This window comes from Parasteatoda tepidariorum, chromosome 3 (assembly GCF_982258835.1).
Source record: "Parasteatoda tepidariorum strain Cologne lab strain chromosome 3, Ptep-v5.0, whole genome shotgun sequence".
Taxonomy (NCBI): Eukaryota; Metazoa; Arthropoda; class Arachnida; order Araneae; family Theridiidae; genus Parasteatoda; species Parasteatoda tepidariorum.
Genome location: NC_141757.1, coordinates 40014651 through 40042544, shown reverse-complemented (window position 1 = coordinate 40042544; position 27894 = coordinate 40014651). Strand labels below are relative to the sequence as shown.

The following is a 27894-nucleotide window of genomic DNA, read 5'->3' as shown; positions in this document are numbered from 1 at the left end:
GTTTCCTATCTGTAATTACTAAACTCATGATTTTAAGTTAAACTCCTTTAAAACAAACCTCCCTATAAACATTTGCCTTCAAACACTATTTTTATAGTTAATCGAATTCAATGATTACACAGTGAAGAACAAATGTTTTGTTGAATTTATACAATTACTTGGCCTTACCTGATTCGGATGTATTAATCTTCAAATCTGAAATTAGTTTTTCTCCTGAAGATGCAGATTTTTTTAATGATATTTTTAATCTATTTTTTGTCGAAATGTACAAGTTAGTAACTTAATTTATAACAGAGGGATACATAAATGTTTCGATAAACTCATCATCAGCACATTAAAACTGCATAGAAACCCATGCCTGAAATAACGTCTTACGTGGCTGGGGGCACTTTCCTATTATGAACCGTAAAAAATCTTACGAAGAATACGAAGAATCTATAATAGGAAAGTATCCCTAGCGATGTGTGGTGATATTTTGAGTATATTTTAGAAGTTTTAATACTGGTTATGTGCCAAACACCCTTAGTTTGTCGAAACATTTATGCACAACCCCTGTTATTTATAGTTATTTTTAACGTTTATAAATTTGTACATTTAAAAAAATATAACATAAAAACGTAATTTAAAAAAAAAAATTGCAGTTTGGAGAGAGAAATCGATTGTATATTTGAATCCAGCAACACGAAAGTATTTAAGATCTTTAAAGGAATCTCGTGCAGCAAGAATTTTTTTTCCTTCCGTAATTGTTGAGATATTTGTCCATTTTTTATTTCTTTTATAGTTTTAAATTCATTGCTGTTTTCTACAAGGAATAGTAAAAATCAGGAAACTTTTCTCACAAAACTGATATTTCTCCTCTGTACACCTCTATTTGATTCCAGGGTTATACTAGGAATGTAGGTAAATGTAGAGACTCTTGATTACGAGTCACTTAAAAATTGAATTATTTCAGATTTGACGGAATTTTAAATTACTATTATTTGACTGCTATTATTTCCACTATTGCTTGAGATAGTAAAATAAGGCATTATTTTATGATTGTTATTAGATTGAGCTATAATTTTTTTATCTTGGAATTGGCCCAAGGAGGATTTCATTATCACTTATAATACAAGCGGCTTTGAAGTTTGAATCTCGGGTGATTGCTTAATTCGCAAACTGACGCCAATCAGCATCAACTACAGTGCTAAAATAAATCTAATTATGCAACAGTTATATACAAAATATGGATTTTAGTCTGTCAGGCAAATCCTGGTAGAATGTCGTGTTTTTCTAGTCTCTGTCACGCAAATGTCAATGCATATTTCGTATATTTAAACAAGCCGAAAATATCTGCTCTCCTTTCGCATAAATTTCGTACAAAGTAGACTTCGTGCAAAGTAGACTTTCGTACAAAGTAGTCTAATAATAATCAACGGTTAAATAAAAACATGAAATATTATGTTACTTACACATTTTGTTTCCTTAAAACTTTCACAATATCTTGCGAGCATAGAATAGATCTCACAGCGTCATCATTGTGTTTCGCACCAGGATATCCAAAACATATACTTACGGTAAAATTCTGTAATATATATATCATATACATATATATATATATATATATATACATATACATATACATATACATATATATATACATATACATATACATATACATATATATATATATATATATATTATAAAATATACAGGGTGTTCCAAAATTATCTTTACAACTTCAAAAATTCACAACTTCGAACATAAACAAGATATTTTTATTATGTCTTTTGCATGTATTACTGCAACTAATAAAGTTTTTTTTTCAATAGGCTGAAAAGTTTTAAGTGAGGATGTGGACACCACAACAGAAAGCTCAATGCGTCTCATGGCCGTATTCGCTCCACATTTTCTGGACTTGTGCTGGGTCGTCCGGCTCCACTTTTATGCAACACTGATCCGGTGCTCATGAAGCTTGTGTGCCATGCACGGATGGAGGGTCTGGATGGTGGGTCTCTTTGGAAATTTGTCCTGAAGTTCCGTTGAACCTGTGTATCTGATTTCGTCTCCATGAACCATGAGACGCATTGAGCTTTCTGTTGTGGTGTCCACATCCTCACTTAAAACTTTTCAGCCTATTGAAAAAAAACTTTATTAGTTGCAGTAATACATGCAAAAGACATAATAAAAATATCTTGTTTATGTTCGAAGTTATGAATTTTTGAAGTTGTAAAGATAATTTTGGAACACCCTGTATATATATATAAGTAAGAAAAATAGCATGAATTAATTACTTCTAAACTTACAAAATAGTTCTCCGAGTATTTCTTGAGAATTTCAAAACAATATCAAAAACTGAAAGTGTCTCTCATTATTGTAGGGTAGCGTAAACATGATTAATTTACTTAGATATAAAGGATGTCAAAATCGATTTAAATTAAATATATAAATTCGAAGAATAAATTGAAAACATAAATTTATTTATCACTCTAAATATAAAACAAATTGACGCAAAATGCGTGCAAATTGGTTGTTTTGCTAATGAATTTCATTAATAATCAGTTGAAATATTGAATGAATAAATTTTGAATGAGTAACTGATAAAAAAAAACACATTAGGGGTTGCAAGTCAATATTAAACCGAGGAAAAACCAAAAACACTATTAAAATCTGACCAGTCGTAGTGAAGGAAAGCAGCTGTAATTTACATTAAAACAAGTTTGATTGGAGGCTGAAACTTAAAGGTGTTACTAATTATAGTCACTCAACTCTGTTTGTTTTCTGCTATCGTTCTTTTTCTTCGCTCTGTTAAATATTAATTTTTGACTCCAAATGTGGATCTTTTTCGTTTCCATTTTTGATAAGGATTCCAAAAGTTCATATTTAGGGTGGTTTTTACGAAATACCCTGTATATTGAAAAATGTTTAAATAATCATCAATATGCATGTTTTTTAATTTTTAATAAACAGTACGCTCTATAAGACGAATTAGTGGTGCAAATATATTTGGATTAATTTTGAGGGGCTAGCCAAAAGTTAAAGATTAATAGCTTTTAAAATATAAATTATGCACGAAGAAAGTACGCATGTGCTGTAATAAATTGGGTAATTGTTGCATATAATGTTAAGTCTTACTAACAACAATTTAATTGTTTGTTGAAAAAGTTTCAATCGAAAAAGGTCCAAAAAAACTCTCAACATCCTTTTGCATACAACAAAAGAATGAAATTAATGAAAAAAACAAAATTAACGAAATTAATAAAAGAAAGAAATTAACGCTTTTCAGTAGGTCTCAGTTTTATGAGGTTAAAAAAGAGGTAAGTTTTTTCAGATACCTATGAAAGGCTAAGAAGTACTGTGACTGTGTGTAAATAAGACTTACTAAATCAAAGAAGAGAACGTTCCGAAGGATGCCTAAAAAGGAAATATAATAAGAATGATAAGAAAATATACATTTGTAATTTATCATAATTTTTTTGCATGATTAACCAAAAAATTTGAATGAATGACCAAATAAATGTTATCCATAATCCCAAAGTAATTAATTTAGTACTATTTCTATTAAACCTATTAAACTTTCATGTTTGCTTAAATTTTGAATTTGAATTTTTGCACAGGGTGTTTGTTCCCTAATCCCCTCTCTTAATACACATTTTAAAAATACTTTACAAGAAAAGAAATGGAAGTCAAAACCGTATGCGCAGTAGGAGCGACAAATTTTTTAAGGAAAAATAGAAACAAAAACGGTATAGAAATCAGTCGAATCACAAGTAAGAAAGGCAAAAGACACATGACTCAAAACCACTTTGATCACCTCATTTGACTTGGAAGTGTTTCTATTAATCCCATTTCAACTCTTTTCAAATTCTTCTGGCAATCAACTTCGCTTGAGCGTTTTCAGCTCGCTCAGCTTGATAATGATTCTCTATATTTCGAAAACGGTTTTGTTTTGTTTTTCGCTTACATATTAATTTGTGATTCCTAATGTGCATATTTTTTTATGACTTCAAGGACTTAAAAAAACATCAAGGGATTTCATTACGGAATTTCTTGCTCACAATTCAAGGTTCGTGTATCCAAAAATAATTCTATGTAATAATGATATTTTTTAACTTGTCAATTACTTTTAATTATTTAATTTGCAAGTGCTCAATTAATTTTTTAACTGTAAGGCTTGAAAGTTTTTACAGTCTTTTAATCTAGGTATCGATCTATTCTGTACAAAATCCAAAATTTGTCAGAATCGGTTAAATTGTTTTTGAGATGAAAAAAATTAAGTGACATCCATGAAAAGGAGAAACGCAAATGCGAAATTAACATTAAAAAACTTAAACTTTCGACTACTCCCCCTACTGAACTGTAGGGACCAAATTTTACAAATTGAGGCATGATTGAGGTCAAGCAGGTTTTTGTATCTGAAAATGAAACTTAAAATAACGACTGCAAAAGAAAATAACCTATTTTAGGTTAGCTTTTAAGAATCTTAGTACTTGGTAATCTGTTCTTAAGATTAAAGGGTAAGGTGTTCCGTTATATATTTTGCGTACTGTACATTATTACAAGATAACAGTGCAAAAATTGCATAGTAGCTTAAGAACTTAGGAGTATATTTAATTTATCTGTATAATTTATGTGTTTTTTTTGTTAAATAGTTTAAAAGGATATTATCTGAATATAATTAATTTTGAATTTTCTATTGTTAACTTACAAAATATAACTACTAGATTTTTTTTGGAAATATGATTTGCTCAGTATTATCTGTACAGGAAAAACAAGCGCATGAGAGGGATTAAAGGTTGATCTTATTTGAATCATAAACGGCATCACTTGCATTACTTTGCACATAAAAAAATAAAATTTAATGTAAATTCCAAACTGATCTGTGGAATTTTTTTTTATGCAAACACTTGAAAATTGTACATTGGAGTTGCTTTCATCAAAGCTAAATAAAAATGTTTCAAATACAAATGTTTTTTATGTAAATATTTCTTGTAAATACAACCCGTGTAAATAAACTTTCCTATTATATAACCTCGGTCGATGGGTACACTGTAAAATAATCCAGATCAAATTACGGTAAAAAATCTGCACTTTGGTTGCATTATCTGTAAACTCTATTTTACCCGTGAAATCCATTTTTACCGTAAAATATTATACTGTAACTTTTACAGTAGTATCCACTCAAGTAGAATGATACAGTGATCATATAATAATTATTACCGTAAAAATTACATTATGTCATATTTTTTGTTAAGTAACATTTTCCAGAGAAAATAGATTTTATGATAAAAAATAACGACACCCTGTGTGCTGATACTTTTTACCGTAATTTGATCAGGAATTTTTTACTGTGTATATTTTTAAAAACTTAAAGACATGGTTGTTGAAGTGTACTATACCAAAAAATATTAAGGGACAAAAGTTTTTATCAATTATTTATTACTGTATTTTTTGTGTTTTTTTTTTGTAAGAGAGCGATGAGAATTCTTCCACTTGCAAAGTGAACGGTGATTTAAAAATGGCTGGGAACCTTCACAATAACAATACTAAGCAACAATACGATTTGGGAACTATTTGGAAAAATGTGTGATGGAATAATTCAAGGACGAAAATGGAAAATTACCCCAAACTTTACTAATTTTAGTTAATAGTTCCGTTGTGCAAATTAAAGGATTTTGATAATGGTTTTAATAATTTACCTCCACTTTTCTGGATGATATCTTCAATTACTAGTATTACATTTTGTAAAGAGTCAGGATTAGAAATGTTTAGATTGTGAAAATGAATTGCGACTGAGATAATCTGTGAAACAGATGACATGACTTGCACTTGTCCATAGGTTCGAGCCTAAAAAGAAATTTGAATTTTGTATTCGCCATTATCTATTCCATCTAAAACAATTGCTCATTTTATCCCTTTTAATATTTATTTAACAATAACAAACGCGATAAAATGCAACATAATAAAATAAACTTTCTAACAAATACACTCCTAATTCGAGAGCATTTGTTTTGACAGTTTGATTTGATGACGTTTCATTAATGTGTTATAAAGTAAGCGCTCAAGAAGAGATTATGGTAGTATACAATGGCATTAATTTTTTACTTTATTATTGAACTCATACTTTACAACACCTTTTTACTAATTTTCTTCCTCTTATTTGAACGGCATGTTCATCAGAGGTACTTTGTTGATAAAGTTAACTTATAATCATTCTATATAACTCTCTCTTTGGACAAATATTTGTCATTTTAAAAAAACATTTATGATAAGTAATACTTTCTGTTCCATATGTAACTTTTGCTAATGTTTTAATGCTAAGAGTTAATTAGAATTTTTGACTATATAAAGTCAACAAAATTTAATTTATTTATTTAAACTAATATTTAAACTATTTATTTATTACTAATAAAAATGTTTTTAAAACTAAACATTGTTATAAAAATATCCTATAAAATATTGCACGTTTATTTCCAGTCAAACACAAGCTTAAAATGTATTACATTCTAAATGTAAATTGCATTCCAAGACTACTTTTGTTGCAAAAACTGTTTCTTGCAAATAATTTGGAACACAATTATCCGATTTCGGCAGAAATAAAAAATGAATAAGGTGAGAGGCAATATTTCAACTTTTAAATAAACAAAACATTTTAAGCTTTGCAAAAAAATATTTGTTTGCAAAATTTATAATGTTTCATTAATATAAATTGTTTCATATTAAAGTGTGAAAAAGTAAAATGTAAAAGACGAAATATCTTGCATTTAATGCTGTGAATTAATCCTTATGAAATTCTTGGCCATAGATGGCGCCACTGGAAAACAAGAACAATCGCACCCCTTTGCCTTATCAGGCATACGCAACAACAACAACAATTAATTCTTGTGAGACGAGATATCTCAAACGTTAGTAATAAATGTGTAAAATTAGGAGTAGGTAACTAAACTAAAATAAAAATAATAAATTAAGAAAAATAAAAATCTTTATAAATTAATAAAAAAAAACTTTGTTCTTACTTGATCATGAGGTGTAGGTAAATACTTCCATAAGTACGTCGCCAGTTCTGAATCAGAAGGTATTGAGTCCCTCTGCTTTAAGTCTCCTAAATACATTAACAATTCCTTTGTATTTATTAGATACTAAAATGAACCAATAAACACAATGTAATATATATATATATATATATATATATATATATATATATATATATATATATATATATATATAGTAACATTTTATGGGATATTATAAATATACCCTTAAAATGTTACTGTCAAAGTATGAAATGCTGCCCCAGCAAAAATTTCTGTAATGTACTGAATGTAATGTAATATTGTAAAGAATTCTCAGTCATTGTATAGAACATTAAATTCTTGGAAAAGTTTGATGTACCAGAATAAATATCAGAGTAATACCTAAACGTAGTATGGAATGTCTTTTCATTGGTTATTCTATAGAATGCTTAGACAATATGTGAAATATTAATCGTTTCATAGTGTATGATGGCCACTTCTAAGCACAACTCTATTTTTTATTGAATTAAGAAACATTTATATTTTAATTTTTTAAATTTATATACACCCACTGTTTCCAGATTCAACTTAAAATGAATACTAGTTAAACTGATACTGAAGTGCTATATATGAACAAGTAATGGTATACTCCATGCCATACTTTCTGTCGATGACCATTGTGAGTATCTAAATTATAGATCACTGCTCAATCGGAGAAAAGCAGGGCCGGGATAGCCAGGTTGGTAGGACGCTGGGTCTATGTCCAAGGGGTCGTGGGTTCGTTCCCCGCTGGTCGAAGACTCCCTGTGTAGTGAATGGTGACTGATGCACGGTAAATCTGTCGAGTCACAAAGTCCTCTATGTTCCCATAAAAAATCATTCATCTGGGGGTACTGATCCAGAAGTTTCCTTGTCTGCTGGATTTGGTTTAAAAGTACAAGGCTACGGAGTTGAACATTAGTAGTCGTACACCTAAAATTTGGTGGGATGTTCAACGACTGTTATAAATAAATAGATAAATAAATAAAATATAAAAAAAAATCGAAAAAAAAACAGATCTTATGAATCAGCTTTCAGCTTCAGGAATCACCTTTTAATTTCTCATTAAAAAATTTGCCCTTTATTTTCCCCAGTCATTCTTTAGTATATTTACGCAATATGTGAAGCATGATAAATTTCATACCCTCTTTTTGGATTTTTGCTGACTAGATATTCTATAGAATAATGGATTTCAGAAATTGACCAGCCATTTAAGGCATTCCATATAATGACTAAAAATTATGCAGAATGCGAGATTTCATATATTGGCGAGATTAATTAAAATTATTCTATGGAATGATTAGGTATATATCATCAATGTATGAAATTTTAGAATGTGAAATTTCATACTTTGATGATAATATAAATATTACAATTTCTAAGTTTGGAAACAAGTTTCTGAAATTAAAAGAAATACTTTCTTAAGCTGATGAATAAAAAATAATTGTTTTTAATATACAATTATTCACCAATTTTTCAATAATTACTTCAAAAAATTTAAAATCTATCTTTTTTTAAATTTTTACATTTTAAGATTATTTTGACTGTTTTAATAATTGTTACATAATATGTTTCTTGCTACTCCTTTGATTAGAAATCGTTTCGTGTTTGATCCTTAATTTAGTTAAATGGCTAATGTAGTTCCAACTACTTTAGTTTATTTTGTAATCATAGTTCCGTTCACATATTATCAAATCAAATAACTATTCTGTATTATATTTCTATGCTCCTTAAACAAATTATGGAACATTAAATGAAATAAATATCATACCAAACATGCCAGAAAGTGACGTGAGGCTTTGAACCACTTTCCCAGAATATACCTAAGTAGTATATAAATAATAAAAAACTGTGAAATAAACATGTATTATCAAAATTAAGAAAAAATCGAAAACTGAAGAACTTAAGTAATAAGAGTTTAGGGTATAAAATAATAGTAATAATAATAAATAAAAAAAATCGGAAATCTCTGAATATTGAGTTGAATATAAATTGATCTAATGATGCGATTTTAACGTACTTAACAAAAAATAAAATAAACATAGTTAGCCAAACTTTGTACTGTTGTCCTATCCAAAATATGGGGACCACATTTCTCTGATTGCGGCTTTCTCCTCTAGTTTGGGGGGTCAGAAATTCGAATTCATCGAAAAAAGGTATGTTTATTAAGAGAAAGTACGTTTTGGTTTCTGGTAACGTAACTTAAAATATCATATACACTAACTAATTAGAATATTTGAGGTCACCCTCGCAAATCATCAAGTCCTAAAACGTGAAGACTGGATCTTTAGATCAAAAGTCCTTTTGGTTGATTAATCTTTTTAAATTTTGCGCACTGTTGAAAAAATAAAAACTGCTCTCATTTATTTTTTCCAGGTAACGCCCATTTTTATTGCCATCTTTATTGCCTGACTAAAAGACTACAAGTGTCTAATGTATTCATGCTAGCAGATTAATCCACGAATTCACATGTCATATCCCAATCATGTTTTGTAGGTTACAGATGCTGTAAAAGTTTAAAAACTACTAAAAGAATTTTTCCCGATTAATTTTATTTATAACAGTCAAACAATTTGAAACACTTAGGAATGTAATGTGAAATGTCAAAAACTTAAAATCTACAATTATGAGGGGCATCAAAAACATATTTGCTGAATGCAGACGAATTAAATAGTTTAAATCTGAATAAACTTCAGGAGATTTCGAAAATTTAACTTCATGTCGGACTAGGAGAATTGTTAGAAAAATTACATTATTAACCGAATGTTTGTCACGGTCAAAGGTAGAAATTAGTTAAACAGAGCTTACTTTAACATATTCATCTTGAAGAGTTTGAAACTTGTAGCTGTCAGATGAAGCTAGCTTCTCCCAGAATTTCGGAGATACAACTACTGCTCGTTGAATACAAATTGCTGACGCATGCAAAGACTCCTGAACGACATCTCCGACCAACACGTATCGTATTCTTTCTGCCCCAACAAAAAACATATTTACGTCACCAATAGAAATACCTGAAACAAATGATAGAACTTTATAGAAAAATGCCCAGGTCAGATTTTTATATCTAAACGGATATCTGGTTTTTACCGGTTCTAAACGCAATAGTACCAAATATCTAGAAAGTTCTGTTCTAATAGGACGAGTCAATCACATGATTTTATATCTAAACAGATATTTGGTTTTTACCGATTCTAAACGCAATAGTATCAAATATCTAGGAAGGTCTGCTCTGATAGGACGAGCCAATCACATGATCTGATGCGCATATACAAAAAAAAAAAAAAATTGCAGATTTATTCAGATGTTTTCCTCATGAAATGTAGGAAAGATATTATTTTTAATGTTTGGTTGAACCACTTTTTAAAAATTATTATCATTATTACTATTTTTTGAAACTGATAATTGATCAAATTTACTTAGGTATTGGAAAGCGAACTTTACGGTTAAAGAGTGGGTACCTGTCTTTCTTAATCGAGAGAGCACGTCTTTTGTTTCGACCAGGTTACTCACTCACAAACCGAAGTAACAATTTCCTAAAAAATTGCTAAATTCAAAAAAAAAAAAAAAAGAAAAAGAAAAAAAGGAGCAAAATGTTGAACGTCGCAAGCAGTTAACGTTTGTTGCAGCTTAATAGGGGGAAGTCAGTGACTTGAAATTTGGAGAGAAATGGATCGATTACAGAATGCTTGAGAGAGAAAGAGGTTGTAAACTTGTAAATAACAAATAATACAAGGAAAGTGATCAACACAGCAAGCCGCATTATGATCTCAAAAATGTCGTTTATATATAACATTTGTAGCAATGTAATGTAATAAAAGAACGTTTCTAAAAGTCACAAAAACCTTTTATTCCTCTTCTATACGTATAAAGTGTTTTTTTTTTAATTCTTAATACCTTTTATGCTTCCTTCTAAAAGGATTACATGCATGTTTCAGTTTGTTTTAAGGTCATGCAGATTAGGCAGAAAACTTTTTATAAAAAAGCAAAGATTTAAAATGATCGTATAAAAATTTTTGATTTAACTGTTTCCTACTAAACATACTGCAGCTCACAATTCAATAATAGTGTGTTTCTTTCACATCACACTTTGTACTTTACACATGCTCTCATTTCCCCTAGGAAGCTGATCCAAATCTTTGTACATGACTGCTTGTTGAACTTTTAGGTTGGTAAAACTGCGGGGATGGCTCTGGCGTTAAGGCATTGAAATGCCATTGTGAAGAGCTGAGGTTCGATCCTTAGTTGCGTCTTGAAGCTCGGCCATCTTTAGATCGATGGGTATCACCTTGTCCAGGAAGTAAAGGTGGCTCACGCTCAGTGTTGGCACACTGCTGCAGTCACAAAATTGTGCAGCCCTAATCTCCATGATCCCCCTGACCCCCAACGGGTTATTGCAGGAATGCATTACTCTTTTTGCAATAGAAAAACCAACGTTAGCGACTAAAAAGTCAAAATTGAGGTTTCGAATATTTGAAATTCAGATTTCTAGACGCTGGATATTTGGCATTACTCTATGATAAGCTACTTATTTAAATTGTTTTTTAAAAAAAATAAATTTTGTTTGATCAGCGTTTTGAAATTAGATTTTAGCGTTTATTCCGTTAGCATTAAAAAGTAAAATGTTTCTAAGCCACTTTTTTCGAAATCTACAGTAAAGTATTTGCTTTGTTTGTTCAAAGACATGGCATAGAAGAAAACCTGAGTACACAAACTGATAAACACAATAACAAGAGACTCGAATGACTTGAGGGATCGAACCCTCATATTTGATTCAGGTTTCAATAAAGACGATGGAAAACATTGAATCAAGCAGCAAAAGCTGAAAAGCTTCCAGTTTTTGCTGACCATGGTGCTGACATAAAGTAATATTAGTGGATGATAATAGATCATGGAATACGCTATAAGAAATTCCAAATTAAATTGCAATAAAATGTATCGGCATTTTTTGCCGTAAAATATGTTTTAATGTAAAATTTTACAGAAAAAAAATATGATATACCATAGTTTTTACAGTAATAATTACCGCAAAATCACAGAACCACACTAATTAAATAAATATTACTGTAAAATATACGGTAAAATTAATTTCACTGATGATGCACCCAGGGTGCCGGTAATTTTTACTGTAATTTGATCCGGATTGGATTTTTTCACAGTGTAAACTTATTATTTTAGAGTTAACCGTATAAGAGTTTCGTTCTTGTTCGTTTTCTTGTAACGAAACTGCATTCAATATGGAGGTAAACTCTATTACATCCAACCCTGTTCTCGGCAAGGATATTCATCGGTGGAGAAAAAATAAATATGTTGCTAAGTACTTTATTCAATGTAAGTAAAATTGCACAAACCTATTAAGTTTGTTAAATTTCTTCCAAACTTAGTCTTGGTGTCATCATAGTTTTTCTGTATAAACAATGCAACATTTAAAACTCGCTTAGCAATATTTGCAGCATTGTCGGGCTCTACAGTCCACATGCTTTGTAAGATTCCGTCTAACAAGAAAAGATCAAAAATATTAGTTGGTATTTATTTTAATACAAGTAATAAAAGTAATTTTAGACAGAGATATTACTTTATTTCATTTGTGATGTTTGTTGTTGATGTTATGATGCTTGATTATGTTTGAATTTTTTATGCTTACTAATTACGTTCTTAACTCTATTACAGATATTTACGTATTTTTGACTTTTAATTTATTTACAAAAAATTACTCTAACTTAATTTTCGACAAATATAATAGCAAACTTGTTTTAAGGAAAGTCGAAGCTAATTCGAAAATATGAAAAATTATTTGTCGGTTATTTTATAAGCCTAAAATTTAAATATAACAAGCTTCTTTAGCCCTTCAAAGCAGAATTTCCATTTAATATATTTTTCATGTTTTTTTAAATTATTTTTTACTAATTTAGGTCGAAATAAAACAAAAAATATTGTATTTAGAAATATAACAATGCATGTTAATGAAATACAGCATAAAAAACTGATGTGAAACACCGTTAAAGGTAAAATTTCCAAATCTTAATTTTTTTCCCTAATTTGCAGTGATTTAGATCTAAATAGAGAAACAGTTATTCATCATTGAAATTTCTTTAATTTATAAAATCAATTATTAACAAATTGAAAAGTTTTAATTAAAAAGTTCCAATATATATTTTTATTTGTGATTAGAGTGTCAAAAAACATATACAAAAGTGACACCGGTGTCCCATCTACATCAAAGTGTTAGCAAGAGAATGTTCTGCAAATTTATTTCACATGCATATTCCATGATAGAAAATATTAATCTATGGAAATTCTTTGGTATCGGTGAGCACATCGGGATAGCTTTTTATGTTGGCAAAAAATTACTTCACTCATACTTCTCTTTTTCTTTTTTTAAAAGAAAAATAATTGTATTTAAAAGATCTAACCTCAAATTTTATAATACGAGAACGTCTATGTTTTTTAAGTAAATTTCAATTAAAGAATTGTTTCGTTCATTTTTATCAAAAAATTAAAAATAACTAACTTAATTTTTAATACATAACAGTGAAAAGTAATTTTAAAAGTAATACTTATAATTTTAAAATGAGACTGAACTCTAAAAGCTTTCATTAATTAAAAGCATTAATTTCAGAAACACTTATGTCTGAGTTTTATTTGAAGTTTAAATTACGACCAGAAACTTTCCATAAGAGATTTAAGACAAGGCGAAAAATATTCATACAGAAATATAAAAATGAAGCGAAAATTAGATGATTAAAAATGAAAGCAATTTAGTTAGAGATTTAACATGAGACGGCAAATATTTTATTCGATACTTAGAATGAAACAACAAATATTTTATTCGATACTTAGAATGAAACAACAAATATTTTATTCGATACTTAGAATGAAACAACAAATATTCCTTAACAAATTTTAAAAGAGACATTAAATACAATTTAAAGCAGCTCATTAAAAAAAACGTCAAAAAGTACTGTACGGCCTGATAATGAAATTTCAGGTAATAAAACCTAAGTTCTGGTTAGTTAAACCAAAATAAACGGGATTTAAACCAATTAATTCGTAATTTTTTTGTTCACATCGAAACGGTTGTCTCGGGAATTCTGGTTTTTAATTGGATTTAAACCAATTAATTCGTAATTTTTTCGTTCGCATCGAAACGGTTGTCCCGGGAATTCTGGTTTTTAAAAGTATGTTTTTTATTACCACACAGTTTGTGAAAAATACAAAACTGAGAAATAAATTTAGCCGAATAAAAGGTTTTATGCCATGCTACAAGGTATCATGATAAAATTATCAAATTTCACCGTATTTGCACTTACCATATTATAAAGTAATATTTTATTGTGAATTTTATCAAAATCATTACCAAAGCGAGTCGGTAAAAAAAGTACTGAGCTTTTTGCTTTTCCGATAGAGCCAGAAAAACATGGTAAATTTTACCATATTCTGGTAATTTGACCATTCTTATTTTTCAGTGAGTCAACAAATATGCAATTACAGATATTAAAGATGACAAGAACTACATTAAAACTTAAAATAGGACAACAAATAAATAATAAAATATAATAAAATTATTGGATATATTATATCAACAAAAAATTAAATTAAATTTAAATTATAAAAATTAAATTTAAAGTATCATTTATAAGAAATAGTTCACCAAGAAAACCAATATTAAAGATTCATATGATTATTTAAGCCCTTTAAATAATTGATGCATGATGAAAGTAAACATTGTGCAACAGAAATAATTTGTTATTTTTACCTACTTTTTCTATACAAATATCAAAATTTACCTTCAAATTGTATAACATCGCCTCCTCCAGTTTTAATACCTATAAAATATTTGTATAAATAAATTATTCAACTAAAGCTTATTCGCTTTGTGTTTTCATAAATTGAAAACAATTGCATCAACTAGATATTTATTCTAAATGTATTTTAATTTTGAAGGAAAATATAAGTATTAATAATATTATTTTTGTACTTACAATTTATTAGGTTGGTTACATGTAAATCCAATTCTTCTGCTACTTGTTCAGCGGAATAAGTTATGCTGACGGAATAATAATCAATAATTTCAACTACAACTAAAATTAAAAATAAAATATTAGCTCTAGAAAAATAAAACTGAAATGAAAAGTTGTGAGAAAGAAACTCTGGCTCTAAAATACATATCTTTAAACTACGAATTTAAACTTTTCAGGTGCATACAGAGTAGCGAAAGTAATGTTAAGTTACGATAACAAGTTTTAAAAAACGATTAACTAAACGATTAACAAGTTGTAAAAAACAATAAACGATTATTTTTATTTAATTGAATAAGAGAATATAAATATAACAAAGTCGTATGTTTACTGTAATGTAAAATTAAGTTTTTTTAATGTATAATGGTGAATGTGAAGACGAATCATGAAAATATCCCATTTTTTCTTATAATAAATTCAATAGATTCAATGCGAAATTTGGAATTTGTTATTAACAATTATACGGTTTAAAAAATTCTGCGCATAGTTGTATAATATACACTGAAGAGTCATTACATTATGACCACCCTGGTAGTAACATGTAGGACCACCTTTAGCCCTCAAAACTGCTAGCACCCGCAGTGACATTGATCCCACAAGGTGTTGATAGGTAGTCTGAGGTACCTGATATCAAGGGCTCACCAACTGCTCCTGCAATTCCCTCACATTCCGAGGGGGTAACGAGGTAGCAAGAATTTGGTTTTCCAAGTAGGACCACAAATGCTCTATTGGTTTAAGGTCAGGTGAAATTGGGGGCCAAGACATGACTTGAAAGTCACTGGAATGGTCCTCGACGATTCGACCCTTATGACATTGTGCATTATCCTACACCATCCCCCGCAGGGAAAACTGTTGCCATGAATGGGTGAACCTGGTCTGCAACTATGTTCAAGAAGCTTGCAGACGTCAGGGATTGTTCTATGAAGATTATGGGTCTTAATGTGCCCCATGAAAACATTGTTCGAGAAACCATGAAAACCTGGGCGAGCCTGTTATAGATGGAGGGTGGTGTGTATGCATAATTTGTATAGCCGTTGCTTGTTTCAACCGTTATAAAACCGAATAATTAAAAAATAATAAATAATCTTTTAATGTGATATTTCATATGGAGCTATATTTGGTTAAACGAGTTTACATTCGAGAAAGAAAAAAGTTTTTAACCTAAACAGGTCTAGAAAAATGCGAACAAAATATTAAAAAAAAGTAATAAGATTTAAGCTTTTTTAATTTCAATTGCTCCTTTGACTAAACTAATAGAACCATATATTGTAGGTAGATTGCGATTACCTTCTTATTTTGAAAGTTTCAAATCCAAATCTGAAAAAAATAATGATGCTTCCGAAAAGTTTATTTTTTATTTGTAAACAATAATATCAATTGTACTAAATAATTGGTCTATTAAAGGCTTATCCCTTGAACTATTAAATTGCACGTTAGTACCAGAAACTTCAATAATAATAAAAAAAAATATTTTAGGATACTCTGTTTTATATTTATGCGCAGCGTACAGAAAACTATGAAATAAATTTTAAAAGTTACTAGAGAATAAAATATAAATAAATGTTATTCAATTGAAAATAAACGGATGCATTTTGATTTTCCATACCACTCTACAAAAATTACAAGTGTGAAAAAGTACAAGGAGTTTTTAAAGTTAAGGCAATGTGCTATTGAATTAATTTCCATTGAAACTATAATTTAAATTAGAATAATTAGATACAATACTCAGAAAAGTAATGACTATGGATTAAGTTTCATAATATAAGTGTAATTTATCTGTAAACAATTGATGAAATTTCATTCCTACATTGTTTTACTACCATTCCTACATAGTAGGAAAACTATTTCTACACGGTTTTAATACCATTTTGAAATGAATACTACAGAAGTTAAGTAGCTTGTGGTTAAAATTAAGTTACTATACTATTGAATAAATTGTTATTAAATACAGACTGTAACTTAATTTCAGGCAATTAAGTTACAGTCTAAGTTAACTGTAACTTAATTTCAGTTAATTTCAGGCCCAACAAATGTAACAATACTAAAAAGGAGAATGTGTTAATTTATCTCATTTTTATTGTCTAGTATATTTACTTAATTTAAACTGCATTATTTACAGTTCAAATTACGTAATATGCATTAAATAAATTCTTAAAACTATTCAGGATGTACTCTTTTTACTGTAAATCCAATATTCATGTTAAGAAGTTTTAGTCTGGAAAATAACAATGAATAAATATAAAAAGTATAAGTGAAAAGCCATTCATTCACTGCAGAAGCAAGCTATTTAATATATCTGCACAGTTCCCTTACCCGTTGTTCACAGTTTTAAAATCAGGTAAAGCACGGTAAAAAACTGATCGTGACGTTATAATGGATCAGAAAAGCTATCATCACCGTGAGTACAGCAGAGACAATATTTACAGCCTATAATTGAGAAATACCTGGTATCTCGATTGTTTAAATAATGCCGAGACAATATTTACAGCTTATAATTGAGAAATACCTGGTATCTCGATTGTTAAAATAATGGCAAAAAAGGTCAAAGTGTATGGGCCGCCATCTTTTCCATCTAGCGGTCCTAGTTTTTCTTCTTCTGCAGCCTTTCTCACACAGTCAGGTACGAAGCAGGCTGATCCAATAGCTAAACATTCCATGGCATCTATAAACAATGTGTAAAAAATCACGATTTGCTATCACAATATATTTACTTTTAACAGACTTAACACTTTTTAACAGATAAGTAATTAAACATTAAATAAATGTGGAAAGATGAAAATAAAATCAGCCGTAATTTTGGAAATCTAAAACAGTAGCGAAAAGAGTTAGTAATGCGGGAAATAAGTGGCATTTTCGTTTCGTGTTCAGCTATTTATTTTCATTTTAGTCTAAATTTTCGCTTCTTTTTTTAAATTTGAAATTCCTGTCACACTTACTAAAGTAACCGTAAACAGTAAACTTAATTAAAATAATGTTGAGTATTACCTTACGCAAAACATCCGGGCAACACTATATACCACTGGATTAAAATAAGTGATATCTGAGGGGATCATCTTTAATTGAAGAGCATACAATTATCTTTACTAAAAGAACAATATAGATAAACTGTTTCGACAATTTTATAGGTAATTAATGCTCGCAAGAATAATAATTTGAGTATTTTTCCCATCTAAGGAAGTAGAATTTAGTTTATTATTTTCAACATTCATCAGGATTTAAATTAATATTTCTGAGAAAAAAATTCGTAGAAAAGATATTTGTCTTAGCAATGAGGAAAATACAAAACTGAAATATTAATTTACAATAGTGGTTATAATAATTTGGTAATTAAATATAGTTACATAATAAGTGACTGCATCGGAGTAAGAATTTTATGAAAAGTTGAAAAGTTCTGAAATTAATAAAATAATAGCAACAGAATTAGAATCTGTGAATCTGTACACAAATCTTTGTGACGGCTATGAATAAGTTTAAATTACTTCAATTAAAATAATATTTACTATTACCTTACGCAATATATCAGGGCAACACTATATAACACTGAATTAAAATAAAAAATATCTGAGGAGTTTATCTTTAGTTGAAAAGTATACAACGATCTTTACTAAAATAATAATATAGATTGACTGTTTCGACACTTTTATAAATAATTGATGCTAGCTGAAATAATAATTTGAGTATTTTTCCTAACTTAGGAAGTTGAATTCAGTTTATTATGGTCAACATCAACCAGGATTTAAATTAATTTTTATGAGAAAAAAAATTCTTAGAAACTATATTTTTATCTTAGCAATGAGGGAAATAAGAAGCTAAAATATTTATTTACAATAGCGGTTATAGTAATTTGGTTTCTAAATGTCGCTACATAATGAGTGACTACGTTAGAGTAAGAATTTTATGAAACGTTTTTATACTTATGAAATAATAGTATCAGAATTATACTAATAAAAGTATAGTATCAGAATCAGTACAAAAATCTCCGTGACGGAAGCGAATAAGTGCTAATTGTTTTATTGGAAGTGAATTACTTAATTTCCTTAACGGGTGGCGGTTAAATGCATAACATGCATTTCTTTAACGGGTAAAATGCATGCCTTCATTTCTCTAAAAACCGGCACAGCAGACAAAATTTAAGATATCATGAGTCAGAAATAAATTTTTTTCTCCTGGATGTGACAAATTTAAAAATATCCCACATAGGAATTAGGATATATTATAAAAAATGAATATCAGTATGAGGAATATCGGTAAAGGTTGCAGCGAGTAGTGACCTTTAGCCTTAAAAAACATTAGTACCAGGCAACGGCCCACACATTACTGTCGGGGTATTAATCCAGTCAATCCGGTTATTGTAATAACATCCACAATTTCGGTGAATGTTATAAAAATATTATGTAAATTCTTGACCGATATTTCTTACATCAATATTTGTTAATATTTAAAGCAATTTACCCATGCCACACAAGGTTCGGTATTCCATGTACCGGTATTTATTTAAGGTTAGGCACCATTACCTGGAATTCGATACACTAATATAAAAATATAAGCTTGAATTCTTTCCTTTTAACCCCTTGACGATCGGTTCATTTTCAAGAAAACAGTCATAAAAGTGCCTATTTTTTTGTCTTTTGTATTTGTATTATGTATTTGATTAGTGCTGCAACTAGTTTAAGATAAACTAACTATCTACAATTACCTTAAAAAATATCCTGGTGCTGCCATCAGGTGTGTAAAATGAGAAATAAAATATTTTCCGGGCAAAAGAAATGAATTAGTTTTATTCTTATTGGCGCGTTACTACTGAACACTCCAGCCCGTCAATATCACGGGAGCAAGAAATAGCTGACGAAATCTCACTCCGTCATTTTCACGGGAGCGAGAAGGAAGGGGTTAAGCGAGTGAAGAATTTACTTTTATTTGGAAAGAGTTTAATTTTGTTTTATAACTAACCAAATTCTGGGTTTATGACCATTAATGTTAAATTCCGTAGTTTTGTAATTTTGAACCCAACTCAGAAGGCAAGGGAACTACTGGATAAAACATTGGGACAAACTAGCTTTCATGGAGGATTTTTTGATGGAACTAACCCGTATTTGCGTTTTTGGAGAAGAAAACAACGAAAACCTCCAGGGTTAGCCCGACGGTTAGGTGATTCTTACTTATGATCTGTCTACCACTGAAGATAATTTACATCAGCATTGAGATTGGTTTGAGCCAGGAGCAGAATCGGTACCAACCAGCCACCGATTGGATTCGAACCCGGGTTATCTCATTGGGATTCAAATGATCTATATGGTGTTGGTTTCTAAATAATGCAAAATAGATACATACAACCAATTTTAGGTTAGTTGTCGGTCATATTCATCTTTTCGATCAAAAAATTACGTGATATGATCGACAATAAACAAAAGAATTTAGCTAACCATTAGCATAAAACTATGAATAATTATCGCACTATTTACCAGATAATTTCATATTTTGCTTGAACGATATTTTACTTTTATATTAAATATTATCCTAATTTCATATTTTCGCCTTTTGTGTTTTTTTGTTAACTTATACAGTGATATTTTCAGATAAATATTACCATAATATAAAAGTGGTATTTTATGAAAAGATTTATAAAGTATTTTATGGTTACTAAAGACCCTAATATAATGAGCACCACAAATAAATCAAATATTTATAAATTCTATTAAATTGTATTTTAATCACATTTTAATTGAAAATACAGTTAAGAACATACAAAATAAATTTACAGTGCAAAAAAAAATTATTGAAACACTTTGAATAACTTTTGATATAGGACTCAATCTTAATGGTTCGAGGGTTGACCTCAAGCATGCTACTTAGCTAGTGCAGACGATAAAGTTACGAAATTGGATACACATGTACTTTCTTTGAATAAACATACTTTTTTACGAGGGATTCGAATTTCTGATCGCAGAAATATAGAAGGTAGCCACAATCTGGGAAATATGGACCCAATAGTTTGATTTGGAGTGCGGACGAAAGTTTGAACTTTTTATTTTAAATTTAACTTTTTGCATATGTTGCCATGTCTCGAGAACTTTTAAACCAAGTTGAAATTTTTTCTCAAAATTATAAAACTTGTTTCTCAAATATATTTCCATGCAAAAATCAATTCTTAATAATTATTTATTATATTAATTTTTTTACTTAATAATGGTTGAAGAAGTTTTGAACTTTAAAGTGTACACATTTTTTAATTTATTTAAATAATGCAATAATATATTATAAAATAAAAAAAAATTAATGAAATAGGTTGAATAGTTCCTGATAAATCGAATTTTAAATACCCGACTTTTGACTTTTTTTATCTGGCACCCTGAATAACTTTTGATCATTGGATCAAAAGTTATTTAAGACATTTAATTAAAAAGAAATTTTTGCACTCAAAGCAAACAGATGTATGCTTTATTTCTTTTAGTGAAGGTTTTGTTAATAAAGCAAATTGAAAATTGTCCAGGGGAGCTGAAAATATATTGAGACGATATAGGTTGTTTCCAAATTGCATGTATTAAATAAAATTCATTATGATGTATTGCTTTTTACTATAGACAGACATTGGCAAAATATAGCATGAAAATAATTTACATGATAAAATTATTGAAATGAAGATTTAAGCTCACCAGAAGATGTTTTCGGTAAATCTGTCAAAGAATTTTTGGACGCACCACCTCGGCAACAATCGCAGCAAACTTTCTTTAATCCTAAGAAGTCTGGAATAAAAAAAAATAATTGTGCAGGACAAACAAATCACTCTCAATAAAAACAAGTTATAAAGGGATTTTTGGATACCTACTGATTTAAAATATTTAGTGAATAATTAATCTTAACTTTTGAAATTGTAAGGGTACCCGAAAACGTATATTTATTCTGAAAAATTAGATATAATTTTATAGATTGAATATTACTATTCTAGCAAGCATAAAAATGGCTATCGAATTTGCTGATCTAAATGTTTTTGGTTGACAGTTTTGAAATGTATTCGTTCATCAGAAGTTAATAAATTTTTATTTTTTAAAATTTAATTATTTTAAATAATTTTTTAACTTTTTTTGAACAATGTAGACTTTTTTTTAAAGAAATATTTTAATTTCAAAATTCTTTAAATTTTCATAAATGCTTTTAGATTTTGTAAGATGTTTTCTAAATGCTTTTAGATTTTGTAAGATGATTTTGTAAGATGTTTCACCCCAGCTTTTTTTCGCAGCGTATCGGTAAACGTTTGATAATTTTACTTCTCTTCGTAAAGGGGGGGGGGACGTATATTTGTTTATATGACATTCTTTACAATATTTTTAAGTTTAATAACTTAGTCTTTAGTTCAAAAAATTAGTTTTAATTTTAATTGTTTTTTTCCATAATTTTTATTTAATTTGCCAACGATAGAAGAAACAATAAATTCATTATTTTTCAATTACCAAAATTTGGGGCAACATCAAATTTGTTTTTTTCCGCCAAAATATGAATGATTAAATTAGAACAATGGTGAATAACCAGAAGAACAATTTACTCAGTTTCAAATTTTAGTATTGGCATAGTAGAAATATAAAATAGTTCAATATAATGTAATAAATACAGAAGATATTTTCAGTTATTGGGTAGGCCTAACGTTTCTCACGAATTTTTTGCTATTAAATAACTATTTTAATTTTTTCTAAACATTTATAAAGAATATTTTACCAGCTAAATTAATTATATCTCCAAATAAAAGTTATGTTTATAACTACCATCATTTACTAAGTAAGAGTGTAAGATAAAAATTTATGGCCGTGAAATTAGTGGAAAATGCTTAATTTTGAAAGTTTATATCTCGAATAGAGCAATTTGATGACTTACAAAACAGAGTTCTTAAAAAATCGCATTCAATAAACCGAAATTCCACTTTTACAAGCATGCATTTTAAAATAGATTAGAGGGGAGAATAGGGTGCTCTTTGGATTGGACACTACCTTGGAGCTTTTACAGTGCATAAAACCTTCCGTTTTCCGATTATTTCTATCTTGATTACTTATTATTAGAAAATCTCACTTGTGAGTATTTTACCCTGCTTTTTGTAAAAATAAAAAATAAAAAATTGTCAAAATAAGAAGGGGACCTGATTGTAAACTTTTAACTTAAAATGGGATTGCAAACCTACAATTACGTTTAATTTATTTTATAATGTTATTGATTACAACCTAAATAATCGCCAAATGAAAATCGATTACTTCAAAGTTTGTGATAAAAATTCTTAAAACGAAAATTGCAAAATTTGAAAGTAAAGAATATTGAAATATAACTAATAGTTTGAATTTCAAATAAAATTACCTGACATATAGTGCACACAATTTTTTTTTTTTTAAAATATCTGTACAATGTTTATCATAAAGATCAAAACTTTGTTTTAGATAACAAAGAATCTCGATTATGAATTAAATCTGTGGTTCATTTCTACAATATTCGCGTCAATCTTTCATGCTTTTGCTAGCTTTTAGTAAAAGCTTAATTAAAAAAAAATATTGATATGCATATATATTTTACAATTAGTCAACACATTCATTGAGAATTCAAGAAATATGACATTTGGACAAATACTTATTAGCTCTTTATATGATCATGACATTAAAAATTTGAATTATTTATAGAGTTTAGTGCTGCCCTCTATTTTTGCTTGATTTAACTGAAAACTGACCCTTCAATTCATATTTTTAGTTAAACAACTTTCACCAAATTAATCACTATTTTTATTCATTATAAGCAACATCACTATTTTTATTCATTATTGCAGCAGAATTTACGGAGTTTGTTCGTAGCAGTATCTAAATTTGGGAGTTCAACGTATTCAGACAAATTATTATTGAAAAAATTCAGCTGAATTTGCAAATACAAGACACTATTAAACACTACTTAAAATCATACAGAAAAACTTCATGCGTGAATTTAAGTTGAATTTTACAACATGATTCTAGAAATTGAAATAAATCCCTACAGAGACAATAATCAAGTATCAGAAAAATAGATCTTTACCTTTTGTTCTTTGTGGTGTTCTCTGAAATTAATCTTTTTAATTTGTGCTAGAAACAATGTTAGAAATATTTTAGAAAGGCTCATCAGTAATTTCATCTCATTTGTTTGTTCACTTATTAAGAAGAAAAAAAAACTTTAATGAAAAATAATTTGCAGATACTGTAATAATCTATTAGTGCTAGCTGCGTGCTTGATGGTTTCTGCTACCGGGATTATAATAAGCAATACAAAATTATTACGGTGATATTAAAAAATATAAAGGTGATATTAAAAATATTATGGTGATATAAAAAGGAAATATTGATGTATCTCATAAACAAATTATTGTTTGGTAATAATTATAGATTATTTCGGGTTCCCCAATAACATTAACACAATGAAGATAATTATATTTTCTGTTTGCTTACGCCCACCTGCGCTTTAAAAATGAAGTTACGATTGATTAATTGATTGATTGATTGATAATTTGATGATTTTATTATCACAGATAAGACTTTTATTTTAAACCATTGACAGCTTACATTTTCTGTTTATCAAAGTTTTTTTAGTTCCTTAGGCATCTTGCTCCATTTGACAAAAGAGTTAATAAATACACTCTATAACAAAAAAATCGCCGCACCAAGAAGCAATCATCCGATTGCTTTGAAATTTCGTAGGCATGAATGTTTTGAATAGATATGGCTGGTATGATGCCGACTGGGGACGTATAGTCTTTAGCGACGAATTCCGCTTCCAACTGTGTCCTCACGGTCATCGAAGACGTGTTTGGAGACGCACAGGGCAGAGGGGGGATCCTGCCTTCACTATTGCACGCCACACTGGCCCTCAACAAGGCATTATGGTCTGGGGTGCAATTTCCTTTGACAGCCGGACCCCTTTGGTCGTCATTAGAGGTACACTTACTGCACAGCGGTAAGTCGACGACATCCTAAGACCTGCCTTGCTACCGTTCCTTTTGCAGTACCCTGGACAATGCCAGAACACATACGGCACGTGTTGCTATGAACTGTCTGCAAGCTCGTCAAACTTTTCCTTGGCCTGCCAGATCACTCTTCCATCGAGCATGTCTGGGATATGATGGGAAGGCGATTGCATCTGGCACGGAATGTTGATGACCTCGTTCGACAATTGGATCGAATTTGGCAGGAAATACCGCAAGAGACCATCCGGGAGCTTTATCGGTCTATGCCACGCCGTGTGGCAGCTTGTATCCAGACTAGAGGCGGGTCAACACCTTATTGAACTTGTTACTGTAACTCTGCAATAAATTATTCAATTGTTCTGATATTTTAATCATTTATTATTCTGTACATTGTCTTCCTATCCACCAATTTTCGCTTCAATCGGACAACTCCTTCTTGGTGCGTCGATTTTTTTATTATAGTGTATTTAAACAGAGAAAAATATTGCCACCTAACTCTAACAAATCTACTCTGAAGATGATGTGAATAAAAATATTTGAATTTGTTTGCCAGTGGAAGCACAGAAAAGTGTATAAGTGATTGTTAGAAACACCTCCAAGTTTCACCTGGCAATTAAACTATTTCGAAGTTTTTTCCACCAGTTTCTTCTCTAGTGATTGAACACATTTCAATGACGCTTTTTTTATTTTTTTGAATTAGAAACCATCAGAGAGTATACTTTTTTTACTTCTTTATTTTACGAGGTTTCTGAAAATTGTTATTCAATGGCAGAGATTTTAGAGCAATCTATATAAATTATATTGGTTTCTACTGAATTTTTGAGAAATAGATGATGATAATGTTTAAGATCTAAATTCTTTAACATGAAAAAAATACTTTTTATTTCCGTTTTTTTTTTAAAAATCTTAAGCAGTTAAACCAAACCAATAGAGTATGAATGTTTGTGTACGTAAAAAGTTACATATTTTACTAGAAAACTTTGTTAAAACACATAAACGCTCCCCCTGATCCTAAAAATTGTTTAAAATTTTTAATTAGATCGTTCGGGAAAAGAGTTTGAAAAAACAGAAATTCTTAATTCCTTCAGAAGTCACGACTGAAAAAAATTAAACTGCAGACGATTCTGTGCTTTTTTCTTCTGAATATTTTTAAGATAATATTAGTGATGATTTCTAGCTTATAGCTCTCAGGAGTTTATTGTACGATCTTATTTATATTTTTTGCCATATAAACTGAAATATCAGCACGAATGTGGCAGCATAGGTGAGTTACATTAAAAAATTAGTATTCTTAAAGTTATCCACACGTTAACTTAGCTTGTTGTATTCTTTTAAAATGTGTTTCTGTAAAACTGAATAATTTGAAATCAACGGTGGTGGAAAAAAAAAATGTACTGAGAAGCAAAATTAAATAGAACATATTTATTTGAGGGAAAAATAAAAAATTACCATATTATTACTGATGCCAATAATTTTTAAATAAATTTGATTACAGATACTAACTAAAGCAAAAGAATAAACTGTTTACTGAAAAAAATTAAAGGAGAAATGGTGCTTATTCATTGAGGAGAAAAGTAAAGAATCTCCATACCATTTTTCATTTAAACTGCTTTCAATTAAGTTTGGTAAAGGGAAGAACGAATTGAAATAAAAAATATATATAATAAGCTAAGTAATGTAAAGCAAAATTAATGGAGCAATGGAATTAATTCATTTTGGAGAAACGTAAGAAATCAGTCATCCTATTAGTGACACCAAGGTACTTAATTAGGTTTGGCAATAGGTACTATCTGAAATATTAGCCATTCACTGAAAAACAAAATTAAGATACTAATTAGTTTCGAAGAAAAGTAAAAAGTCGTCATACTATGAGAAGAACAAAGTGAACTCAAAAAATAATAAGCTAAGTAATGTAAAGCAAAATTAATGGAGCAATGGAATTAATTCATTTTGGAGAAAAGTAAGAAATCAGTCATCCTATTAGTGACACCAAGGTACTTAATTAGGTTTGGCAATAGGTACTATCTGAAATATTAGCCATGCACTGAAAAACAAAATTAAGATACTAATTAGTTTCGAAGAAAAGTAAAAAGTCGTCATACTATGAGAAGAACAAAGTGAACTCAAAAAATAATAAGCTAAGTAATGTAAAGCAAAATTAATGGAGCAATGGAATTAATTCATTTTGGAGAAACGTAAGAAATCCGTCATCCTATTAGTGACACCAAGGTACTTAATTAGGTTTGGCAATAGGTACTATCTGAAATATTAGCCATTCACTGAAAAACAAAATTAAGATACTAATTAGTTTCGAAGAAAAGTAAAAAGTCGTCATACTATGAGAAGAACAAAGTGAACTCAAAAAATAATAAGCTAAGTAATGTAAAGCAAAATTAATGGAGCAATGGAAGTAATTCATTTTAGAGAAACGTAAGAAATCCGTCATCCTATTAGTGACGCCAAGGTACTTAATTAGGTTTGGCAATAGGTATTATCTGAAATATTAGCCATGCACTGAAAAACAAAATTAAGATTCTAATTAGTTTCGAAGAAATGTAAAAAATCGTCATAAGTGAACTCAAAAAATAATAAGCTGAGTAATGTAAAGCAAAATTAATGGAGCAATGGAAGTAATTCATTTTAGAGAAACGTACGAAATCCGTCATCCTATTAGTGACATCAAGATACTTAATTAGGTTTGGCAATAGGAACTATCTGAAATATTAGTCATGCACTGAAAAGCAAAATTAAGGTACTATATAATTTCGAAGAAAAGTAAAAAATCGACATACTATGAACAAAAAAAAATAAATAAAAGAAAATAAGCTGAGTAATGTAAAGCAAAATTAATGGAGCAATGGAAGTAATTTATATTAGAAAGAAGGATAAA

General features: G+C 29.2%; 1 protein-coding gene across 2 annotated transcripts in view; it reads right to left on the bottom strand.

Annotated features, from left to right (window-relative positions):
- The window catches only part of LOC107442658 (adenylate cyclase type 10), a 103249-nt gene that overhangs the window by 41654 nt on the left and 33701 nt on the right, over positions 1–27894 (bottom strand). For both annotated transcript variants that reach the window (XM_087159129.1, XM_087159130.1), the window contains 11 exons: positions 21700–21789; positions 17553–17708; positions 15011–15109; positions 14816–14854; positions 12380–12523; positions 9840–10042; positions 8803–8854; positions 6996–7081; positions 5679–5826; positions 3362–3393; positions 1452–1564 (listed from right to left, as the gene is read on the bottom strand). In XM_087159129.1, the coding sequence (XP_087015255.1) occupies positions 1452–1564; positions 3362–3393; positions 5679–5826; positions 6996–7081; positions 8803–8854; positions 9840–10042; positions 12380–12523; positions 14816–14854; positions 15011–15109; positions 17553–17703 (1067 nt within the window). In that variant the 5' untranslated portion in view covers positions 17704–17708; positions 21700–21789. The remainder of the gene's footprint in view (positions 1–1451; positions 1565–3361; positions 3394–5678; positions 5827–6995; positions 7082–8802; positions 8855–9839; positions 10043–12379; positions 12524–14815; positions 14855–15010; positions 15110–17552; positions 17709–21699; positions 21790–27894) is intronic.